Consider the following 24,587-nt stretch of genomic DNA (forward strand, 5'->3'; position numbering starts at 1 on the left):
TAAGGTTAGCAGAAATAGCATTAGTGAATCACTTTCTTCTAGTAACTACATGTTTTTATAAGGATGATTAAGGTGTGAAAAATACCAACCCGGATTTCTTATTTGTACATACCTTCTTCTTCTTGTATAACCAGATCTCAACATTCATATATTCCAGGATATCTTCCTTAGCATTATCAGATTATTGTCAACCAATGGATTTAGCATTCCTAGTAATTTCCTCCCACAGACCACAGTATATTCTATATAAGTCTGTAGGCCCAGTGTCAGTGTGACCTATACCTCTATACCAGCCTCTCAAGGAACTCTGGGGCTGAAAGAGCACCCCTGTGACTTATTTTGACTTTTTAGTAAAGGACTGCCTAGTTCCAGGAAGCCTTGTACTCAGCAAATGTAAATGTCCTTGGGGAAAGACTCGGTACTCTTCTGGTCAGTGAGAAGCCCAGCCATTCTGATTTGCAGAATGATCTTCTGCTAAATACAATTAATGTTTATACACCTCAGAGTTAGACATTAGCCAAAGGGGTAGAAATATAAAAATGGATAGCTTTAATGTGACTACAAAGAGACTAGTAGGTACCAATCTGGGCAAGGTCTTTGGGATCTTCAGAGTTTGAATTTGAAGGATTATCTGTTTCTAGAATCTATGGTCACTGTTTCCTAATTGCTTTGCTATAATTCCAAAGGCAAGAAGTGTTTGTCTTTGCTGATTCCTCTTTATTTCCTTTCTGCTTGTTTTTCTAGGAATATGGGGTCTCTTCACCTTGTTTAGTATAACTCATTCAGCTTTGATGTTCTAGGTTATAAAATTCATTTAAATTTCAAAACATATGATGAAGACAAATTTCAGAGAAGCATCTTTGAGTGGATTCAATCTTTGTTAAAAGTCCCCTGTTGAGTATTTTTTTTCATTTTTCACCAGTTGTTGTTGGTATTGAATCTGTGTTCCCTCTGTGCCTCTCAAGTATACTCCCCAAATGCAGATGGATAATATCCCTGACCTTGTTCCTGCCCCCCAAGATTTCACATGCTAGCATTCTTTCAGACTTGTAAATTTTCATAAGGTGCTGGTAAAAGAGAAGAGCTCTTTTTACTTTCTGAGTGGAGAATTTCTATTTTAGTAGAGCATCACTCTACTGAAATATTAGGAGAGAAACCAGGGATAAAGTACTTAAGGATTCCAAGAGTGTGTGTTTCTATAAAACCAACCCCTGAATTTCCTTGCTTCATCATTTCAGGAGAGGAAGATACTCCATGTGAAGTACCATGATCTGCAAGACATTAGGAACAGGGTAGTTGGAATAGTGGAGATAGTATTTCAAGTCTGTGACTCCTTTCATAGAAGATTGTCTCTAAAAAAGACTGCAGTTTCTCCTGTTAGCTAGAAGAGTGAAGAAGGCAAGCATTAATCCTGTACCGGGCACCAGCCATACAGGATCTGCTGATGATGTCGTTCATCAAGGAAAGGCCCAGTGCAATGTTCAGTGAGGCAGTGAAAGCTCTCTCATAGCCATTCAATGTCTCAGTCCTCTGACTCAAAAGAACATTGGCACAATAGCACAACAGCACATCCATTTTGGACCCTAAAAAATTATTTCTTGAATTTTATTCTTGAAACACTACTTACTCAGTTCAGTAAGGGTGGGAACTCTTCTGAATCTTAACTTCTTTGTCAATCGTGGAGACACTGTCAGCACAGAAAATAATAAAGAAGAGATTAGTAAATGCAAACTAAGTGACTTGTGAAACTTGACAAGGATGTAAAGCACGCCATGTTACTTGGCATTTTATCTTAGCAGAGTCTTAAAACTGAATCCTTCTCTATATTTAGGGGAAAAATTATGCTTGGACCTTTTCGGCATCTCCTTTTGAGACATGTGGTGTGTCTATGTTTTCTCTATATGGCACTTTATATGAATTACTAAAAAGGAAAAGCTCTCCCAATAGTTGCTTATCAACGTTATAAGTAAAATATGGTTATTCTTGATAAAGTGGCAGTGCTGGATAGTGGCTCAGACAGACAGTGCTTAGAACTACATCCATATGCCAGTACAGGAAAGTGTAAATAAATACACTTGCTGCCTCCAAGTTTTTGGAGATACTGCAGCTGGGGTTTGACTCCCAGAGCTGTTTGCCTCCTTGAAATTCTCTCCCAAGCTTCTACTTATGTCTTTCTTTTCTTCCTTTAGTAGAACTCACAACCTGTGGTTCCTGTTGGCCTGCTCAACCCAGAATGCTTTGGGAATTCCTTTCCAACTTAGGTGGAAGATAACATGAAGGTCTTTGGTTTTCATTTTCACTTTACAGAGTTCTCTTCTGAATTAGGAGAGAAATTTAGCTCTGTGACCTTTAACTCCAGAGAGAAGTGACATACAGCACTTGCCTGAAATAGTTTTACCATGTGGAAAACTATGAAGAGTCTCAAAACCCATCATGACACTAGAGTTTCTATCTCAAGGTAAAGTAAAAGATGTAAAGAAAGAAAAAGGTAAAGGGAAATGGGAATCTAGGCTTCAGTTAAAACACGAACATTTATACACGTAGACACTCAAGTATACAATTATTTTTTTTGTCTTTGATTTTTGGTCACACCTGTTGATACTTAGAGCTCACTCCTGACAATGTGCTCAGGGCTCACTCCTTGTGGGACTAAATGCAGTGCATAGGATTGAACCCAGATCAGCTGTGCACAAGGCAAGCACATACAATGTTCTCACCAGAAACTAAGTATTCAAACTGTTGGTTTTCTTTCTGAAACTTTCCTGATAATGCTACATGATGGGGAAAATACTTGGAAGTTAAAATTCTACTAGTAACTAAAATACCCTTCTACTTTGGAAGAGGGTGAAATATTTATAATGTTTATGGTTTACTGAGCCAAGTATGAGATAGGGGAGGGAAGGATGCTGTGTAGAATGAATAAAGCGTGCATTTAAGAAATGCTCAAAAAAGACAAAGGGAAAGACACTGGGAAACCAGAAACCGGGAGATAGATGGGGGAAAGTTGAAAATCCAAATTAGAGGGAATTCTATGTGCTTTATTTAATACCACCTCCATAGCCTCAAGAAATATTGATAAGAGAGTACTTTGTGTTCATGAAGAGTAGAGCTGGAAATATTTTCTGATGGCCACTATATTCTAAGTCACACTTCAGGGTAAAAATTCAAACTTTGAAGAGCACAAGATATTTGTAGAACATATTTGCCATAGTTTAAACTGACAATGAACTTAAATAAATCTTTCACTTCAGGTGAGGAAACAGAAATCTGGAATGTGACACTTGCTCAAAGGAATATAGGAATATGAACTAAGAGGGATATTTATATGTGTGTCTACAGATGTGATTATTCCTGACTCATTATTAAATCTTACACGAGGTGGCACCTGAATATATTAAACTTCAATAATTTCTTGAAAAATATCTGAGGACCCAGAGAAAAAGTACAGCAGGGAAGACACTTGCATTGCATGCTCAGGCCTGGGGTTTGATACCTGGCACCACACCACCTCAGGAGTAATTCCTGAGCACAAGCCATGAGTAAACTCTGAGCACAGCTAGGTGTGATCCCACTCACCCCATACCATAAATAAATTAAAACCTCAATTGCTATGGATCCAAGACCCCGTTGTCAAACCTGCTCCATGAAATACTTTGAGGGAAACACCTGTAAGACCCTCCTAGATATTTGACTTCAGAAAAGTCTTCAATGATCTGTTCTCACTGGCAAAGAAAGCAAAAGCAGATAGATACAAATAGAATTATATTAATCTAAAAAGTTTCTGCATTAGGAAAGAAATTAAAACTAAAACAAAAAGAAACCCCAAAGATCAAAAATATTTGCACTCCACACATCAAACTAAGGACATGGGCCAGAGAGGTAGTACAGCAGGCAGGGTTCTTGCTTTGCGAGCTGCCAACCCAGTTCCAATGTCTGGCGTCCTGTATCTCCCCCTGAACACGCAAGGAGTAATTCCCAAGTGCAGAGTCAGAAGTATCACTGAATATTGCCAGTTGTGACTCAAAAACAAGCAACAACAAAATTCTAAGGACAACATACATATTATATAAAGCACTGTCAAAGTTCACTGAAAAACTTGATTAAAAATTAGGAAGAGGAAATGATCAGACATTTCCTCAAAAAGAATATAAAGATACCAATAGCACAAGAAAAATTATCATCAAGATTGTTTATCACAGAAACTCAAATCAAAACATAAAAATAATATCACCCCCAAAATACTGGAAACAATCAGTGCTGAGAAGGATGTGGTTAAAAAGGAACTCTAGTTCACTGTTGATGGGAATTTTCATGGTTGATCCTCTATGAAAACAGTTTTGAGACTCAAAAACATGAATGGAACTTCCTTATGACCCTGGGGCCCCATATTTGTGTATCTTTAGCAAGAACACAAAACATTATCCTGAAAATACATAAGTACACCTAAATTCACCACAGCACTATTCAAAATAGCCAAAGTATGGAAACTCAAGTTACCCAAAAGAAATGAAATTATAAAGAAATTGTGCTATACATACTCAATGAAATACTGTTAAGCTGTGAGAAAATATGAAATTTTGCAATTTTCTGCAACTTGGATGAAATTGTAGAGTGTCATGCTAAATGAAATCACTCAGAAATTAATGAAAGCATTAGACAATCTCCATGAAAATGAATACTGAGACATGATCAATAGAATCTGCAACTAACTGAGAAGGTAGGGAGGAAAGAAGATAATAGTGGAAGAATTGGCGTTGTATTATGCAAGTATAAATTTACAAATTTAATAATCTTATAATGTATGTTGTCTCAATACAAACAAATTTTAAAATATCTTTTACTTCCTTTTATTCTGTTCTTTTTCCTTCTTTTGTCTAAAATTTTTTAAATATCCACTCCATGCCATGGCGTTGAGTAGCCCCTTCTCTAGTCATATCATGTGCTATAAATACAAAATATTTTTAGATAATGATATATGAAGGTAGGGAGAATGTTAATTGAGGCTGCAAAGTGATTTTTGTTAGAACAAAGGAGATATCTCTAACTTGGAATGGGTTGAATTAAACGATAAATCCAGGTGCCAAAGAAACAGCATACATAGGATGAACTATGAGAAATTTCAAATTTCCTATAAACCTGAAAGAAATGTAGGAGATTAGACAAAGGTCATGTGAATTTTGTTAATTGAATGTAGTTCACCTTTGAAGGAAAAACTGAGTGTTGATATATCTTAATACAATTTGCATCACTTGAAAATGATACATGAACTTTGATAGTTCAATGAGTACCAAGTTTTAAAAAAGTACTCTTTTCTGGTGAACCTATTTTGTATTTATACAGACACAAAGTTTATTCTGGCATTTTCAGTAAAATATTGTTAGATTTTTTTAAAGAAAATCAGACTTCACTGATTGCAGACTCTCTTTTACAGTCTTGTGAGGTCTTGAACTTCAAATATTGTATTTGAAGATAGACACATACATATTGGCTGAAGTGATTATTTAAATAACTGCTTCTGATGAATTTCTGCCTTCCCTCTGTCTTTGCATATGGGCCAATGGCTAATTTGAATATGTCAGATCATAGACTGAGTACATTTTACTAATGTCAATATTTTTGCTTCTAATAGTGCACAGTATTATACCTGAAATTTTCCAGGCTGGCAGGGTGCCATTACAAAAGATTGCTTAATTGTAGATTACTACTGTACATTTAAATTTCAGTAGCATATTAAGTTGTCAGACATAATTACCATTATATGTTTAGATTATGCCACGAATTATTTAGTTCAGTTCCTAGGTTTGCCAACCTGTTCTCCCTGTGATGTGACAGGCAGTAATTAGAGCATCATTGACAAGTCTAAGAGTCTTTGCCATGGAGAGTTCCAGGGACCGGGTGTTCTGACTGGTCCTTAAGACAGTCCACTCACTGCTGCCATCTACCCTCAACATCTCCTGGTGACTCACTGTGTGAAATAGGCTCGGTAGTCCCGGATGATTTTCTGAAGTACTGTTATGACTCTGAATGTGTGGGAAAGTCCACTGCTCCCACAAAACTTTTACCACATGTTCCAGGGCAACTTCCTCAATCTTACTGGGGTCAATTTACTTTTCTATTTTTTTTAAGTTATGTGAATGTGTAGAATATATATCCAATGTACTGCAGGATATATGACGGCATGTCTAATCTCTCTACACTATATTCCAGTGTAATTCTCTACCCCAAGTTTTGATGACTGAAACCGTTTCCAGACTTTGGTGTTAAACTTGGGCAGGGGGAAGGGGGCAATGATGGCTCTGATTGAAAGCAACAATCTTAGCGTAAGATAAAAACATTAAGTTACACTTAATTTGGTGCCCAGCATTGAAGATGTTTTCATGATATTTTGCACTGTCACTTCCTGGAGTTAAATACTCCTATATCCGCCTCTCAGAGAGAATGCAGGAGGTGGATTGATATGAAATGGGAAAGATGGTTACAAGAACAAGTGATGAAACAAGTGTCTCTGATGAAATCAAATTTCTACCTCGAGACTCTAGGTAGAGCCTTATCACGCCAGATTTATTGGTGAAATTTCGGAATGGCCTCTTACTAGTCATGTATTTTGTGAATATGTACTTAGAATAAAGCTTTCCATATGTCTAAGCACTATCAAAACAGTTTTGATAACCTTCATTCATTAGGTAGGTTAATATAGTTCATATCACTGTTGCTTTCCCAGTCACACAAAGGGCATTGACATGCATGAAAGCAAGATATAGATAAAGATAAGGGTGCAAGAAATTTCCTGTAAACGTCCTTTCACTTTTGGAAAGAGTTTCTACTGATAATGCTTTGTGATAATTTAAATACTTTAGCATTCCTCCATTTCTCCTTCCTCCTTTCCCTTCTGCGCTCTACCTCTAAATACTAATCCCATTAGTTGCTCCTTTCAGTGAAACTTTCTAACCCATAATTTGTTATAGACTGCGTGTGAAATATCTTAAGATAAATATATTTTGTCAAATGAATGAAAAGTGGAGAATAGAAGAATGAATAACATTTCAGACATGAAGAATATCAAATCACAGATTGATATATATTAAAATATATTTAAAATAGATAAATATGTGAGGTTAAGAAACAGTGGCGTGGTGATATGGCTGAGGTGGTAGAACACAGTCTTGGCACAAACATGGTGCTGCTAAGTTGGATCCCTAATATAGCACGGCTCCCTTAGCACCACCATTGTGATCCTAATAAAAAGTTAAAGATTAAATCATTCATTTATTGTTGGGACACCTATGTTGATCCCATATCTCAGCTATTATAGTAAATACTGCAATGAATAATGGTGTACATATGCCCTTTGAATGAAAGTTTTTGTGCCCTGGGGGTAGATACTCAAAAGTGAAATTATTGAGTTATATATAAACTCAATTCTTAGTTAACTGACAACTAGCCATACTGTTTTCCATATCAGTTCAACATGGAATATTATGTAGATGGAAGGAACGATGAAATTATGCAATTTGCTGCAACCTGAAAGGAACTGGAAGATAACAAGTTAAGTGAAGTAAGCCAAAAGAAGTACAGACACAAAATGATCTTCCTTATCTGTGCCATAGAGTAACGATATACAGGGGAATTCAATACAATAAAGGAGGTGCCTAAATCATACTTAACCACAGCATAGAGAGAAAAGAAGAACAGAGGAGGAAAGAAATCAAGGGGGGGGTGGTTAAGAAAATGAAGAAAGTAAGTATGGGAATGGCAGTGGTCATCAGCAATGGGGGGAGTGGTAACTGAAAACATGTGATCCAAACTCTAACAATGAATTTTAAAATGTTCCTGTCGAGGTAGCAGGCTGAGGGCACTGGAGAGGAATTGAGAGCACTGTGGGGAAGATAGTAATAGGAAAGACAGATCACTCAGATGATTAAGTACATGACTCGTAATGTGAATTTTGTCGAGTATGTACTTAGTATTTTCATGTATGCATCAATGATACTATTTAAAAATGGAATTGCATTTTTTCATAAAATTACAAAAAGTTATTAGCAAAATGTGCACATATGTACATCATACACATATGTGTAAAAATAAATACAAGTGAACCAAATTATCAGGTTAAGGATTGATGTGTAGAACACAGCAGCCTTTTATTGGTTGCCAGATTTGGTCAGTGGAAGTATGGGTGTCTCTTTAGTTTGGATTTTTGTGAGCTTTGATCATTCAATAAGAGTATACCAAGTATCCGGCTGGTCCATTTTACCTAACAAAAACTAGATTGTATTAGTCATTCATGAATTTGTCCCAAGAATCTTATATTTTCCCACCTAAGAACAGTCACCAGGAGTTCACAGAAAGTTATTTTGGTTTCCCTCTTTAACTCATGAGTATTTTTATCTGTAGCTATAATTATTAAAACCTTATTCTGTCTTTTGTGTGTGTGTGTGTGTGTGTGTGTGTGTGTGTGTGTGGTGAACGTGGGAATTTGCTACACCTGGTGATGTTCAGGGGCTACTCCCAAGATCTGTGCTTGGGGGTCACTCCCTGTGATACAGGGACCATGTAGTGACCAGGTGGAACTGTGGTTAACCCCTTATATGGCAACTGCCTTAATGCCAGCACTATCTCTCAGCCTTACAACCTCCATGCAAAGTGAAATTGCTGTAGTCAGAAGCTTTCTGGATAGAAGCATTAAATACCTGATATTGAAATAGAGGATGAACTGACCCAGAGGTCATGGTTGGATCTAGGGATTCCAATCCTTTACTTTTCTTCATGAAAATGATTTAAATACAAGAAATCATTCAATTATTCTTCAATAGTTTCCTATTAATTTGAGTTCTTTACAATTAATTTTCAGAAATAGTCTTAATAGACCAACAGTTTTCCATGTCAGTGGATGAAAATCATAACTGTGTGGTGGGAATTTACTGAAAGCACACTTAGGTGAAGTACGTGAACTCCTCAATAATCAGCTCACTAGCATTTTTGCTTCAATTTAATGAGTATTAAACAATTTAAGAAGTAAATATTAAATTACTCTGATTGTTATAGACACAGAATACAGTGAAAAATATAGTATCATTATCCTAAAGAGATCCAGATTTTCACCATCTCTTTCTAATCTGAAGTTAAAATATTATCTCAGTCTACAGAAATTAGAGGGACATTAGAGAGTTATCTATAATATACTTCATTCTGTCAGCCATGAAACTAAGTTTAACAACTTGGACATCTAAAAGATGCAATGAGAATAGAATAATAATATATTTTATTAATTGTAACAACATTCTGATATCTATATTTACTGATATGTGTAACGTCAGTAATAGTAGTACTTAAAATTCCATGATTTCCCTTAACATAGGAAAACAGTGTTAGATGCAGTCTTTCCAGAATATATTGTTTTTCATTGAACTTAAAATTCCAGTGACTGAACTGTGCATTACTTCTATTATGAAACTCTTAAAGTTTAAAGAGGTCTTAGAGAACATTTTTTACGAACTTTTCCTCTCTATCAAAGAGAGGAGCTCAATTTCTCCTAGCTTCTTTTGGTTGAATGTTGTTCTTACATCGGTCAATGGTTTTCGGGAAAGAATAAAAAATCTTCAGTGATCTGATATTGAGGGTAGCCATGATATTCTCTGTGTCCATCAAAGTCGAGCTGTGTGACAATTTGGATGGGGAAGATAAGACAACACACATGGAACATTCCTCTATGTTGACTGCATGGAGGTCTCCAGTATAGAGTGCAGAACCCTAATGAAAGAAAATAAGGTTTAGGAGAAAATTGTCAAATGGAGGGACTTTATGTCATGGTTCATGGTGATGACTTTTTATAGAAAGTCCAACCTCCACTGGCTTGGCTTTAAAATATCATTACCTGATATTTGGCACATTTTGCATCACTTGTCAATGTTTTAGTGTCGCAGCTATGCGGCCTTTAAAAGGATCAAGTCTGGATAACACGAAAGAGGATGGATAGGGATAAGATCATTTATGTCTCATTTTTTTCCTTTTTTATAATTTTATTTATTGAATCTCCATGAGAACAGTTACAAAGCTTTCAGGATTAGTCTTGGTCATACAATGAAACACCCGCCCCTTCACTACTGCCCATTTTCAATCACCAAAACCCACAGTATACCCCCAATCCCACACCCTCGCCCTTTGGGGCAGATCATTTCCACATTACTCTTTCTCTACTTTATTTCACTCAGCATTTTGACACTAGACCCATCATTCTTATTTGGGATTTTACCCCAAAACTCAGAAGTGCCGAAAAGGTAACAGTGGACAATTTGTTATCTATTGCTGATTATTAATAATATATGATGTCATGCGACCGCAGTAGTGGCCACACGATTTTGGAATTTTGAAATTTTAATTAATTAAATCTGGAGGGATTTCTGCCCAAACCTGCTGGGTTCTGAGATTTGTTCCTGAGCCTCTGGGATCATGACCATTAAGCAGCTTGATCAGGAGTCAGAGAGGCCATTTGTGGGCAGCGAAACGGGGTCTCGTTGGGGCGGGGAGGAAAGGGCTGGCTCCACCCCCATCCGTGAGGCCCCCCTTGTCTTGTCACAACAGGCCCAAACCTGACTATCCAGTGGCCTCTGGAGGATCGCGGCTACTGAGCTGCCAGGGGGAACAGGCCAAGGCATGAAACCTATCCCCACCTAAGGTGGCCCAGCACCAGTAACCTACTGCAGGGACCAGACGCATTACTGCCAAAAGCCGCTTGGTTTCAAGATTTGTTTCTGAGTCTCTGGGACCATGGCTGTTAAGCAGCTTGATCAGGAGCCAGAGAGGCTGTTCATGGGCAGCGACTTGGGATCTCATTCTGTGTCTCATATTTTTAAAAAAAGAACAGTAAGGGGAAGTTTTGAGGAAAATTTCAGAGCAAAAAACAGTGAATCTTTACAATTTTATTTTTAGTTGATACTTCTCCTGAGACAAACTGACAAAGGGGTATTTGGTCTTTTCTTTCATAAAACAGTAGTTTCTTTGGTCCTCCTAAATTTAGAATTAGTCCACTTCCCAGTAGTTAGATTCTAATACTCGTAATCTTTAATGCTGGAGACTTATCATTTTTTTTTTGTTTTCCCTTTCTATGAACTAAGTTAATGGAGGAGGAATAGGAAATTAATGAACTTTATGGTGACATTTTTAAAAAAGATTTTATTAGTTAAACAACATGAGGCTGGAGCAATAGCACAGCGGTAGGGTGTTTGCCTTGCACACAGCCAACATGGCCGACCCGAGTTCGGTTCCTCCGCCCCTCTCGGAGAGCCCAGCAAGCTACCGAGAGTATCTCGCCTGTACGGCAGAGCCTGGCAAGCTACCCGTGATGTAATCGATATGCCAAACACAATAACAACGAAGTCTCCAATGGAGATGTTACTGGGCCCACTTGAGCAAATCGATGAACAACAGGAGGACAGTGACAATGACAGTGACAGAAACACCATGAGGTACAGTTTTAGACTTACAAATTTTTGTGCTTGGGTTTCAGTTATACAATGACCGAGTACCCATCCCTCCACCAGTGCCCATTATCCACCACCACTAATCCCAGTATCCCTCCCACCCCCCCATTCCCCCACCCCACCCTGCCTCTGTGGCATGGCACTCCCTTTTGTTCTCTCTCTCCTTTTGTGTGCTGTGGTTTACAAAAGAGGAATTGAGTGGCAATTGTGTTTGGTCTATTGTCTACTTTCATCATGCATCTCCCATCCTGGGCAGATCTTCCCAACACCTTTTATTTGGTGCTCCCTTCTCTATATGAGCTGCTTTTACCCCTAGAGTATGCAGCTGGCCTCCAAGCCATGGAGTAAACCACCTGGTATTTATCTCAGCTATTCTTGGGTGTGTGGCAGTCTCCTGCCCCCGCGCCTGGCTGTCCTCGCCGGGGCCCCTTGGAGGGGAGCGGGTTGAGCTTTCCTTCCCACCCCGAACAGGGCTCTGGCAGCCGAAGACCTCTAGGACCAGCCACCACCATGCTGAGACCACTCTCCGCACACCTGAAGGTACCGGCAGAGAAACAAAGGCAAGCGGGTTCCGGGGCTGAGATCTCCAAGCCTACTCGGATCGGGCCTGAGCATCCTCCCCCCAGATCCTCCGAATTCCAGTAGGCAGGGGTCACACCCACCAACTGGCCCCCTGGCGCCGTGTAATCCCATCAACGGCCAAGACTCAGAGACTGTAAAACCCAGCTCCAGGAACCACACGGCCACATTCGCGGCTGCACGCCATCTTATTCTGACATTTTATTATCTCATTCCTACTTTGGACAAACTGGCAGGCTACCAAATGTAACCTGCCCACATGGCAGAGTCTGGCAAACTCCCCGTGGTGTACCCAATATGCCAAATACCAGTAACAATGATGGGTCTCATTCTCCTAAAGAGCCTTGAATATAGCACTTTCTTAAAAATCTCAGGGCTATGATGAAGGAGATGTTACTGGGGCCTGCTCGAGGAAATTGACGAATAACAGGATGGTCGTGATTCGTGATTCGTGATTCTTGGTTGTTCGTCTCCTATTTTGTTACTTTATGTTCCCCAGATGAATTATGGTGACATTTTAAGAAATAACTGAAATGAGAACTCTTATTGACATTTGAAAATTATTCTTTCCAGAATCATTTTATGAAAAATAAAATGCCTTGGTACATTTCATACTGTACACAGTGTTTTTTTTCTGTCCAGGGAAATGATGTTATATAATGTGATGTAGACCTATGAAGGTTCAGAACACTTTAGTGACAATCATAATGTCACAGGTGAATAATTCATTTCTCAAACTGATAAGTCTGATTCCTTCTTTTAATATATCTATCAAGGAACATAATTATGTTTAACTTAAGACATGTCTGTAGAAAATGTGAGAAAGTTAGAGCATAGAGATTGGCCAGTATTAGCTTAGATTTGGCCATTAAATCAGAATCAGATACAGAAATGGAGAGAAACTCTTATTTCTATCAATATCACAAAGCATAGTCATAAATATAAATCATAAACATCATGTCATACTGTTTGGATTTAATTCCACATTCTACTGCTTTCTGCTATGTAATCTTAGGTAGCATGCTTACTTTGCTGACCTAAAGTACAACATATAAAGCATATAAAAAAAACTACCCCTACAAAGTAATTTTGACAGTCAAATTTGCATTTCCCAGACAAATATGCATGTCCCAGACATGCATAGGGAGTAATAATGCCAATAAATTAACTTACATACAAAAGGTTAGACGTTTTCTAGTACCCAATGACCATGATATGACTACAAACTTAATTTTAGGTTGTTTTATTATTCATAATGACTAAATTAATTAATTGATTATTTATTATTATCAAAAATTATTAATTTAGCTCCACAGTGTTATTATCATTATAAGTATTATTACTTATGTGATACTTACAGGCATAATGTATAGTTTGGGAAAATTTCGAAGAAATCTCCATTCTCTCTGCAGATAATCCAGTGAGCCAATGAATACTATGTCCTTTAATTCTTGCCGGGTATAGTTGCTAGCTCTCAAGGGTATTACAAAATTCTGAAGTCCTATCAGTGTTGATTGTGCATCTCCAAAGACACAGACTACAATATGGTTCTGAAAATCATGTCTGGACTTCTCAGTTCGTTTCTAAGTATAAGCATGCCAGAGATTAGTCATTTTTAAAATCAAGATAAGAATTCCTCATAGAGGGATCTTTCCTCCTATCTCATTATTTCTGATAAACCCACAATATACTGTCACACAAATTTAAGAGTATTTTTCAAATTTCCCATAAAAGATGAAATTTAGGCACAATGGTATGATTGTGTTTTGTTTTATTTTGGGGCCACTTCCAGTGCTTCTCAATACTTACTCCTGGCTCTGCTCAAGGATAATTCCTGGATGAACACAGGGGATCAAACTTGATGCAGGATGTAAACCCTCAGCCAATTCTGTGCTAGGCAAGTGCCTTACACGCTGGGGTATTTCTCTGGCCTTCAAGTACACATAAAAAATTTGTGTTGTGTGTAGTTGTTTCTTATTCTATTAATTTTGAAGTTTCCTCCTGATCTGGGGTTCACCAATAAAACTTATATCACCCATCATTTTTTCAGGTACAAAATCATGAAACCAAATATCTCTGAATTCCATTGCATTTTACACTGTATGTACAATATAGACTGTTTTCTGTATACAGTCTAAAACCACTGTAAGCTTTTAGACTGAATATGCTTAAACATTCAGTGAGAAACTAAGACATTCCAAATTCTATTGATGACCCTATGTCTTCTAAATATTAGTTGTGCTGCACAGTATGTTACAATTTTCAGTGGGTTTCATACATAAAAATATACATTTTAGTTTGAACCATGTGAAATTGTCTTTAATGGTTCAAAAGTGATTGCAAAAAGGCAATTTCCATTGACTCAATGTAATGTACTTAATTGATTCAATAGATTTTTTTTCAGAGTCGAGGAAAATCATCTTGAAAGTGAATCAAATAATTGGAAGGTTATAAAAGTTTTATTTTCTCCCAAGTATTGAAATATACTCCAGAGTATTGTCATATTTGCTGATTGTTAACATCTCCCCAATATTTCTAAGTGGAATGCCATTTAATATCAAACAAAAATATTTAGATTGTGTTTCCCCCACTTCCCTACATGCATAGGGACTAACAAAGCCAATAGCTTACATTAAAGCTAAGAAAACAATTCCCATAGGCAACTTAGATTAAGCGGTGTTTGCTTCTTTCAAGAAATGAGCCAGTGTCATCTCTCAGTAAACTGGGAAGAAACCTGTCCTTGATCAGTATTTTTATTTTGGTTTTGTCATTAGTGACATTACTATGGAAAATTATTCTCTCTGAGCTTCAATAGTTCTGTTAAAAATTTTTTAAAAATGTGCTGTGGAAATAAATAATTGACTAAAAGTATAGTGCTTAATTCACTAACTGTTCAGTAATGTTGGTGTTTTCTGTTTCTTGTTTTGGAAGGGGGGTGTACCTGACAATGCCCATGATTTACTCCTGGGTCTACGCTTTGGTTACTCCTGTTGGTGTTCAGGAGACCATGTAGGACCAAGAGCCAAATCAATTCAGTACTCTAATGCAAAGCATGTTCTCAGCTCATTGATCTATCTCTCTGGTCCTGTTTAGTAGATTACCAAATTTGAATCTTACTGAATTTCTAAGAAAGGATACTTGGAAACTGCTATTATGGTGGTGAAATGTGTTTAAAGTCACTCCATGCCAGAGACTGTTTACATGCCCAAGCATATGCAGAGTCAGAATGTTTCAAATGGATATACCATTCTCCCTTAGGCCTGTGCTTAGCTGGCTTAAATGACAAGCTTCTGTGAAATTGCAATGGATGACATCTAACAGAATAAATAGGGAACATTTGATATCTTAACAATTAGAATTTTTCAAATTAGCATACACTGGGAAATACTTGCATTTCAAGTATTTCCCAGGGAGATACCCTGGGAGGGGAAGAAAAAAAAAAAAGCTACTTGTCTAGAGAGCTTTCCTGGAGAATGGTATTAATCTTAACCAAATCTATTAAATAATTGTCTCTAGCTAATCCGATTAGTTTTAACTTGAATAATGAAGCCTCTAACGGTATTTAATGTAACATGCCTGAATTCCAACAATTGCTCTTCTGAGTAGGACTAAACAATTAGAAATAAGATACATGGCAGAATGTGCTAATGGGCACAGCTAGAGAGGCAATTTCTCCAAGAAATGGTGGCACAAAACTATCTCCCAATTGAGAAAGATAGTGGCTCTAGGGTAGAGGAGGGGATGGAGCTTGGGGGAAGGAAAGGATGCTCTACTTGTCAGTTAAACTGAGCACTTCCAGTTGACCATTTTGCACACTAAACCAAACCCAAAGCCTTGTTGAGAGTTTTACTTTGGACATTTCTCCTCTTTAGTCACAGGTTTCAAAATCCTTAAAACTTACTAAACTAGAAGTTCTTTTAAATGTACCCACAGAACCAGTTGTTATTCCAAATTATGTTCCAAGTTGATGTTACAGTATTGTAAGGGAATTAACATAGCAAACTGTCTTCATGCTTAATAGATATGGTATAATATTTTTTTTAATGTAGGTGTATTGCTATTTATTCAGCCATTGACTAGGCTGATCGAATTGGGTATGAACTCCACCTTACTTTTTATTTCTTTTTTAAAAATTTATTTATTGAATCAGCATGAGAACAGTTACAAAGCTTTCACATTTAAGTCTCAGTCATACAATGATGATGAAACACCCATTTCTTCACCAGTGCTCATTTTACACCACCAAAAAGCCCAGTATACACCCCACCCCACACCCTCCCCATATCTGTGGGGCAGATGGTTTCCACATTACTCTCTCTACTTTGATATTTTGATACTTTGATATTTTGATACTCTCCTGCCCCTGCACCTGACTGTCCTTGCTGGGGCCCCTTGGAGGGGAGCTGGTTGAGTTTCCCTCCCCGCCCCGACCAGGGCTCCGGCAGCCGAAAACCTCCAGAACCAGCCACCACCATGCTGAAATCACTCTCTGCACACATGAAGGCACCGGCAGAGGAACAAAGGCATGCGGGTCCTGGGACTGAGATCTCCAAGCCTGCTCGGATCGGGGCTGAGCATCCTCCACCTAGATCCTCCAAATTCCAGTAGGCGGGGGGGTCACACCCACGAACTGGGCCCCCTGGCACCATGTAATCTCATCAACGACCAAGACTCAGAAACTATAAAACCAAGCTCCCGGAAGCGCGCAGCCACATTTGCAGCCACGCGACATCTTATTATCTCATTCCTACTTTGGACAGACTGGCAGGCTACTGAATGTAGCCTGCCCACACGGCAGAGTCTGGCAAATTCCCCATGGCGTACCCAATGTGCCAAATACCAGTAACAATGATGGGTCTCATTCTCCTAACTCTTAAAGAGCATTGAATATGGCACTTTTTAAAAAAATCTCAGGGCTAGGACGAAGCAGACGTTACTGGGGCCTGCTTGAGAATAACAGGATGGTCATGATCATGATCAATATTTTGATATTTTTGATATTTTGATACTTTCAATTCAATATTTTGACCCCAGACCCACTATTATTATTTGGGATTTTACCCCAACCCTCAGATCTTCCAAAAAGGCAACCGTAGACAATTTTTTTTCTATTTCTAGTTATGAATAACTTATGATGTCACATGGCTGCAGTAGTGGCCACACGATTTTGGAATTCTGAAATTTTAACAATTAAATCTGGGGGGATTTCTGCTAAAACCTACTGGGTTCTGAGATTTGTTCCTGAGTCTCTGGGATCATGGCCCTTAAGCAGCTTGATCAGGAGCCAGAGAGGCCATTTGTGGGCGGCAAATCAGGGTCTCATTGGGGTGGGGAGGAAAGGGCCTGCTCCACCTCCATCCCATAAGGCCCTGTGTGTCTTGTCACAGCAGGCCCAAACCTGACTGTCCAATGGCCTCTGGAGGATGGCGGCCACCAAGCCACCAAGAGGGAGCAGGCAGAGTTTCAGCACCCTTGCCCCACTGGGGTGGCCCGGCACCAGTAACCTACTGTGGGGTCCAGATGCATTTCTGCCAAAAGCCACTGGGTTTCGAGATTTGTTTCTGAGACTCTGGGATCATGGCTGTTAGCGGTTTGATCAGGCCTTGCCTCCAATTATATAGCTAAGTTGGAGACGGTTTGTGGGAATGTCTCTCACATACCTAACTTTTGGCCATTTACTTTCTCGGTAAACTTGGCCCAGGTTTTTGGAGTATGGTCAAAGGCATAGCAGCAATTTTGGGGTATCTAGAAGTCTAAAGGTACCATCAGGTTGCTGATGCACTCACCTCACAGGTACATATTGACCTGTTGGTGACACCATACACCTTATAATAATTTTTTTCAAAACCCTGTTTAACTTTGTGCCTTGGTCTTTTACATGGCTTTGTGTGCAACCAATTCCGAATCCTTTTTGAAGATTTTACTCCCACTAAAAACATGTTTGACTTCCTGCTGAACGGATGTTTGTTTTGCTTAATTTAAAATGACATGACTGCCAAACTGCTAATTTTTAGCAAACCTAATACTTTTCCATTTGATATGACAGATATGACAATTTTGTGCTTCTGATCAATTGATTGATCATTATTTTACAAACGTTAGAATGTATTTTGTCAGGACCCTGGCACTGAGCCACAAAAATAAATGTGTGTTTGTGTGTGTTTTTATGCATGCAATGAAGGTGTATGTGTGTGTACATGTATGTGTGTTTGCATATGTGTACAGAAAATTATGAACTAAAGTATATTTGAAAAGCAAGAAAATAGTATCATTGTCAACTTGTCACAGTTAAAAATTATTCATACAACACACATTTGTTTTTATTAGTTAAGTTTACCAACTGCTGCTTACAGGTAAACCACTGAGATTCTAATAGCATTTACAACTCTGGAAAATGAAAATACATGGGAATCTTAAAATTAAGTGTCAGAGCTTAGATTAGGGACAAGGATTTTTATATTTTAGCTTATGCTATTTCATTTAGCTGAGTTAGTTTCCTTAAGAAAATTGACAGCAATAGGATTCTAATACATATAATATTCACCATGTTGCTTGGGGGATGAGTAATCTCTACAAGAGACATTCCTGAATAATGTTAAATAAAAGTATTTTCAGCTTTAAGAAAAAAATACAGAAAATCCAGACATAGAAACCAATAAATTAGAAAAAATAGTTTGGTTTTAGAAAGGAAAGATTGCATAGTCCTTGTAAATAGTACATTTCCCTAGTGTATTTAAATTAATTAGATTTATTAGCAAAACAATATTTCAGGAGAAAGTAATTCTGAATTAGTCAGCTAAATGAATAAATGATTGTCAAAGAAGGGAAAAAGTAGTTGAAGAACCTGAACTAATTGGTTTATTACTTACATAGGTTTTTGAAATGCCATATCTGAATGTGACCCTTCAGACATTCATGTGGCTGGTTAGGTGTATGTTTTTATTTCAGAATTTATACTTTAAAAAGAGAACTGGAAGTTGCTTCTGCCTAGGGGAAGGACGTCATTTACTCTAATAGAAGCCAGTTTTAGTTAAAATTTGGTCTAAGGTCACCTACCAGAATCACATTTTCCACAGGGACCGCTTTGCACCAGTGAAACATGCCGGTGCCATCAAGCATGCTGTTCGCTTCACTTTGAAAATGCCTAAATAAGAAGAATGAAAACTTACTCAGAGAGTACTTGGGGCTGTGATGAATCAAAGTCAGTATGTCAAGTTCTGTCGTAAGCACTAAGAAATGTTCTACGGAACTGAGCTTGCCATGTGGAGGAAGGAGGGGAGTGGCAGGTGGACTGAATGTGGGGGGCACCAATAGGCAACGTAGTGTTAGACAGTTGTGTTCATGAAACCGTATCATTTACAGTATTATCACCACAGTGTAATAAAATAAAAGTTCATGCAATGGCCTCAATGCATTCTCAAACGGATCTTACCTCTCTTGCAAATGTCTGCAGCATGCTATTTTTCTCCGGCATCACAGACTCTAGTACACAGCATGATTTGTTCTCCAGCATGCTGAGTACTCCTTGCCTCTGACTTCCAACAGGCTATATGTCCTGCTAAATTTTTCTCCATTAAGTAATCACAAAGGTGTTCAATCAAGTCATAGTACCAAAAATCGACTTGAAAAGTCTGATCTGACCACTCCACTTAAAACAGTAAAATCTTTCACTTACCAACATGCACAAAGGTGCTTTGTGGCATAGAAACAAATAAAGGGCTGCAGGTCATTCTCTAGCACATACCATATTTTAATGTGCTGTATAATCAATTTGGTTTATTTATTTTATTGTAGATTATCTTTATGATCCCTTTTATCCCTGTATTACCACATGAAATCTATAGGAGAAACATATTTTCTCATGCTTATATATTGCTACACATAGGTGTCTACAAGGATGTAGACAGAGCAAACCGTGAAGCTGATATTTGAGTATGATGCTGAGGTTGAGATAACTACAGTTTATCTTTTTTCCTTCCTTAGAAAACTCACAGTGAGATAGGTCCACATAACTCATTCTTGGTAATGAAATGTGAAAGATGATGGTTGAAAATCTGATTTTTCTGACCCCTACAGTAGGTAGAGATAAGCAGCCTGAATACATAAATGTGTATTTTCTGTAAAGCAGTCTTTGTTCTCGACCTTTGTTAGACATATACCATGGACAAAAAAAAAATGCGCCTTTGTTATACAAAGTCATTAGTCACAAGATATCAGAGTTGATACTACAGCATAAGTAAATCCTACAAAAACCCAAATATAAATGTTTTACAAAACTTGTAAAGTACTAAGGAAATAATTTCTGCCATCGCATAAAGTTTGAGAAAAAAAGTTCCCTTGCTTATGATTCTTCGCACTAAAATTCACAGTGCACTTTGGAAGATTAAAGGTTCTGAAATGTCTCACACAGATATATATCCTTTAGACTATATAATACTGACTGTGCACTTCATACAATATGTCCAGAAAAAATTATTTACTTATGTACTTATTTTATTTAAAACACCTGCTATTATCTCTTGAAACATTTTTTGAGACATACTGTATTAAATCACACTATAGATTTAAACTCAGTACTTTATGACAGACTGTGTTTGGACTGCTAGGGAAAATCCAATCTATTCTGCTCCTCATGCTGAAGGACTTAGAGTCTTCCCTGTGAATGTATATAGTTTATTATTCAACACCTCTAACATAATGACAAACAATTCTGCTATCTTTAACCAGGTTAGTTTCTAAATTTCAAACACAGGCATAATATCTCAAAGAACTTACTTAAGCTTAGACTGTAATGTCAGAACTAAAATAATGGGAAGGAAGTATCCAAACATAGAGGATTGGGTGGTAGGGTTTGAAAAAAAATTACAAAAGCCATTTCTACTGAGAATGGCCATTGTTTAGGTGCAACCTATATTTTACTCTCCATTTAATATTTATCTATAAAGTGAGTGGAGTCTAATCAGTTATCTAACCAGAAGATATTGTAAGGTCAGTTTCAAGGTCAATCTGACCAAAATGAGCTACCTTGAACACATGAATTTTGTCGTCTAACTATAAACTACATGTTCTATCCCAGAATTCTAGACCCACACAGGATCTCTTGAAGTTCAACACTGGACAATAAAAATGGCTTTATGTCACACATCAGCGGGGAAAAACCCTAAGATTTAGGACGATTTTTGATCTATAATAGGATTTGGGGCTGGAGTGATATCACAGAGGGTAAAGCGTTTGCCTTGAATGCAGCCGACCAGGGTTCAATTCCTACACCCCTCTCGGGAGAGCCTGGCAAGCTACCAAGAGTATCTATCCTACACGGCAAAGCCTGACAAGCTCCCCGTGATGTATTCGGTATGCCAAAAACAGTAAGAAAAAGTCTCACAATTTGTTATGAGACGTTATTGGTGCCCATTTGAGAAAATCTATGAACAACGGGAGGACAGTGCTACAGTGCTACAATAGGATTTGGAGGTTGGAGCTATTACTCATCTGTAGAAACTACTTTTCTTTCCATGCACTGTTCCCTAGATACCTTCCCACAGCTCGCGATACATTGCCCCTAAATTACCTTCACAGAGGTGGTTTCCTGTTCTTTGCCTTTGGCACTCAAACCTGTAACTATTACTATGGCTTTTCTTCTATTCAGTTTGGCTTTTACCACTTCCTTTGCTTCACCTCCCTTTACGCCTTTCAAAAAAAGAATGAATAAAAAGTTCTTGGTCTGGTAATTAAATCACTTTCACAAACGGAAGATGATCTTTTCCAAGTACATTTTAACTGCCCTCAGAATAGCGAATCAATCACTATACACTGTTCTATCATAATAAAAGTATGATCTATGTACACAAGCTGTCACAGGCAACATCTTTCTTCATTCTTATGTTATGGAAAACAGATACACCTTGGAGGAAACACCTGTTGGAGACACATGTAAGAGAAAGAGCTGGGATAGGCCCACTTCATCATAAAGACATCCATCTGGTGTCCTTGCCAAAGTAAAACCTGATGCAGTTTAGTTAACCATCTTTTTAACGAAAGCTCCCTTCTGCCATATGTCTTGCAAATGACATGATCCTTGCAGAAATATACCTTCCTAAAGAGATTAATAAATCATCTACAAAAATGTGCAGCAGTAGCAGTCTTAGAACATGGAAACAAGGATTTGAACTTAACACTTGATGCTGTTAAAGGAAATGACAGTCACAGGGCACTATCCCGGTCTTTCAGGAAAAAATAATCCACATCCTGACCACAAGTAGAAGCTATGTTGGTGAGAATGTTTTCTATTAGGAGATGCTGGCAGAAGAAGTAAGTTGCTCTAGGGTCCTTTAATAGGAAAAGATTGAGATGAGTCTGGGGTTGGTTTACTGGTTATAAGATAGGTTTTTCATTGTCCAAGCAAAGAATCATACTTATGTACTGGAGAAAATAAAATTCTTATTAAACCTATGTGTTGAGTCTGGTCTGTGTCCTCCACCTTTTGAAAATGATGCATTGTATATGTGGTATGAGAAGCCCTCTTGCATCCTGGCCACTAGGGCATTTTGAGGCAATAAAATGGAGTCTCAGCATTCTTGATGATAACTGTCTTTCCTAGGGCTAGTTTTCTGTTAACAGGAAGACAAAATCTTCTGAAAAAATGCTTTAATAGGTCACACCAACAGAAGATGGGTTCTTTCTTTCTTGCATTCTGGAGTCAGTCTGAAGAAAACTTCTCCTTTCCTATGGTTGTCGAAATTTATTGAGTGAAATCTGCTAACAAGAAAATGATAAAGTGCCTTTTATTTCCAAGGGTAGCAGTTAACAAGAGGAAGATAAAAAGATAAGAAAAAATATTTATTAAGATGTTCCAGATCAGGTAACATCATCTTGATTTGGATTCTTCTTGAAGATATTCTGTCAAGGGATGAGATACTTCCATTGATTATAATAGCTAGTACCTACGATTCTTTTCTTATGTATTTGGAGATGCGGCTGGTAACCATCCCTAAAACTCCACGGAAAGTTTGTATATCCTTTCTTTTTTTTAAAACTGGATTCACACTTGTTTAAGTATGTTAATTATTTTGAAATTTATTTTAATTTGGAAAAAATACATGACTGTTGATACAATTCCAAAGTTGAAATAGATTGAAAGCAGAGCTTCAGTATTAAAATCAACAAGTAGAAAATATCATTTTCTAGTAACAAATGTTGTATCTGATCACAGAGTTGTTAAGTCATTGTTTATTAGGTGGTTTGTTGCTAGTTGAGCTTTCTGTGTTACTGTTTTTGTGTTATTGAGTTTGGTTGTTTTCTATGTTACTTTCCCATGTACTCTGGTGAAATTTCAGTACTGAAATTTCAGTATTGAGGAATTAGGAGGTGTTCAGAGGCTTCAGGATCTGTGGTCTGGGCCAGTGAGATGAATGGCGGGAGCTGTGGGAGGTCAGCTTGGCTCCTCACCTTTCCAGAGGAGCAGTGGTGTGGGAGGCTACCCACCCTAACTCCGAGAAGACCTCAGAGTTCTAAAAAAAAACCTCCTTTTTATACAGCACAAAAATAACTGTTCTTACAAGGAATTACAATTTTCTGCTGTTATATAAAAACTTGGGGTCAACTAGATTTGTATGTAATTTTTTTTTTGATTTTAAAATAATTTTCTCATATCTCAGCATTCAGGGATGAGTCTTGACAGGACTCTGTCTTCACTCCCATTCTTCCCATTCCAGTTGTCACATGATGTTCTCGAGGGTGGCACTGAAGAGTTCTGGCCAAACCCTTCTCTTGAAATCGAAGATCACTTCCTTGTAGAACAGTGAGATCCTTGTAGTGAATCTGTAATACAGCTCAGGGAGGATCCTGATATATTGAGTTTGAATGCCCTGTTTGTCTTCGATGACCGTTTCCATGTCAACAGAATCAATGGCCTTCTTTAAATCAATGAATGTTAGACAGAGCAGCATCTTGAAATCCCGAGAAACCCCAATGATCTTGGTTATCATGTGGATATGGTCGATTGTGCTGAATCCTTTTCAGAACCTGGCTTGCTCACATGGTTGTCCTTCATCTAGTGTTCTGCCAATCCTATTCAGGATGACTCGAGTGAACAGATTGTAGATGATAGACAATAGACAGATTGGGCGATAGTTGCCAGTGGCGTGGATGTCTCCCTTCTTGTACCGTAGAGCAGTCCTGCTGGTTTTCTATTGGGACAGAACCTTGCATTCAGACAGGTAGCATGTGAAGAGCTGAGCCAGTGAATTGATGAGTACTGATGGAAGATTATTCAGGTGTTTGGGTCTGACTTTGTCTGGGCTGGATGCTATTCTCTTCTTTACCAATGAAATGGCGGGTTGGATTTCGGGAGGGAGAACGTTGGGAACAACATATCCATCCACATCCTTAGTATGTGGTCAGGTGGACGTGGCTATCAAAGAGATCCGAGTAGAACTCATGAATAATCTTCTCCATTGCCCTTCTGGAAGATGTGATAGATTCATCAAGACGTCAAAGGGTGGTCATCTAGGTCTTGTGGTTGGTTAAGCA

At 38.1% G+C, this 24,587-nt stretch overlaps 1 protein-coding gene across 1 annotated transcript in view; it reads right to left on the bottom strand.

The window, feature by feature from the left end:
* The window catches only part of KCNU1 (potassium calcium-activated channel subfamily U member 1), a 198,897-nt gene that overhangs the window by 33,929 nt on the left and 140,381 nt on the right, over window positions 1-24,587 (bottom strand). Inside the window, exons 20-23 of the mRNA XM_056116667.1 lie at window positions 19,116-19,203; window positions 13,418-13,642; window positions 9,564-9,750; window positions 1,628-1,687 (exon numbers count right to left, since the gene is read on the bottom strand). Coding sequence (XP_055972642.1) covers window positions 1,628-1,687; window positions 9,564-9,750; window positions 13,418-13,642; window positions 19,116-19,203 — 560 coding nt within the window. The remainder of the gene's footprint in view (window positions 1-1,627; window positions 1,688-9,563; window positions 9,751-13,417; window positions 13,643-19,115; window positions 19,204-24,587) is intronic.

This window comes from Sorex fumeus, unplaced genomic scaffold (genome assembly GCF_029834395.1).
Source record: "Sorex fumeus unplaced genomic scaffold, SorFum_2.1 ptg000033l, whole genome shotgun sequence".
In the NCBI taxonomy this organism is placed as follows: domain Eukaryota; kingdom Metazoa; phylum Chordata; class Mammalia; order Eulipotyphla; family Soricidae; genus Sorex; species Sorex fumeus.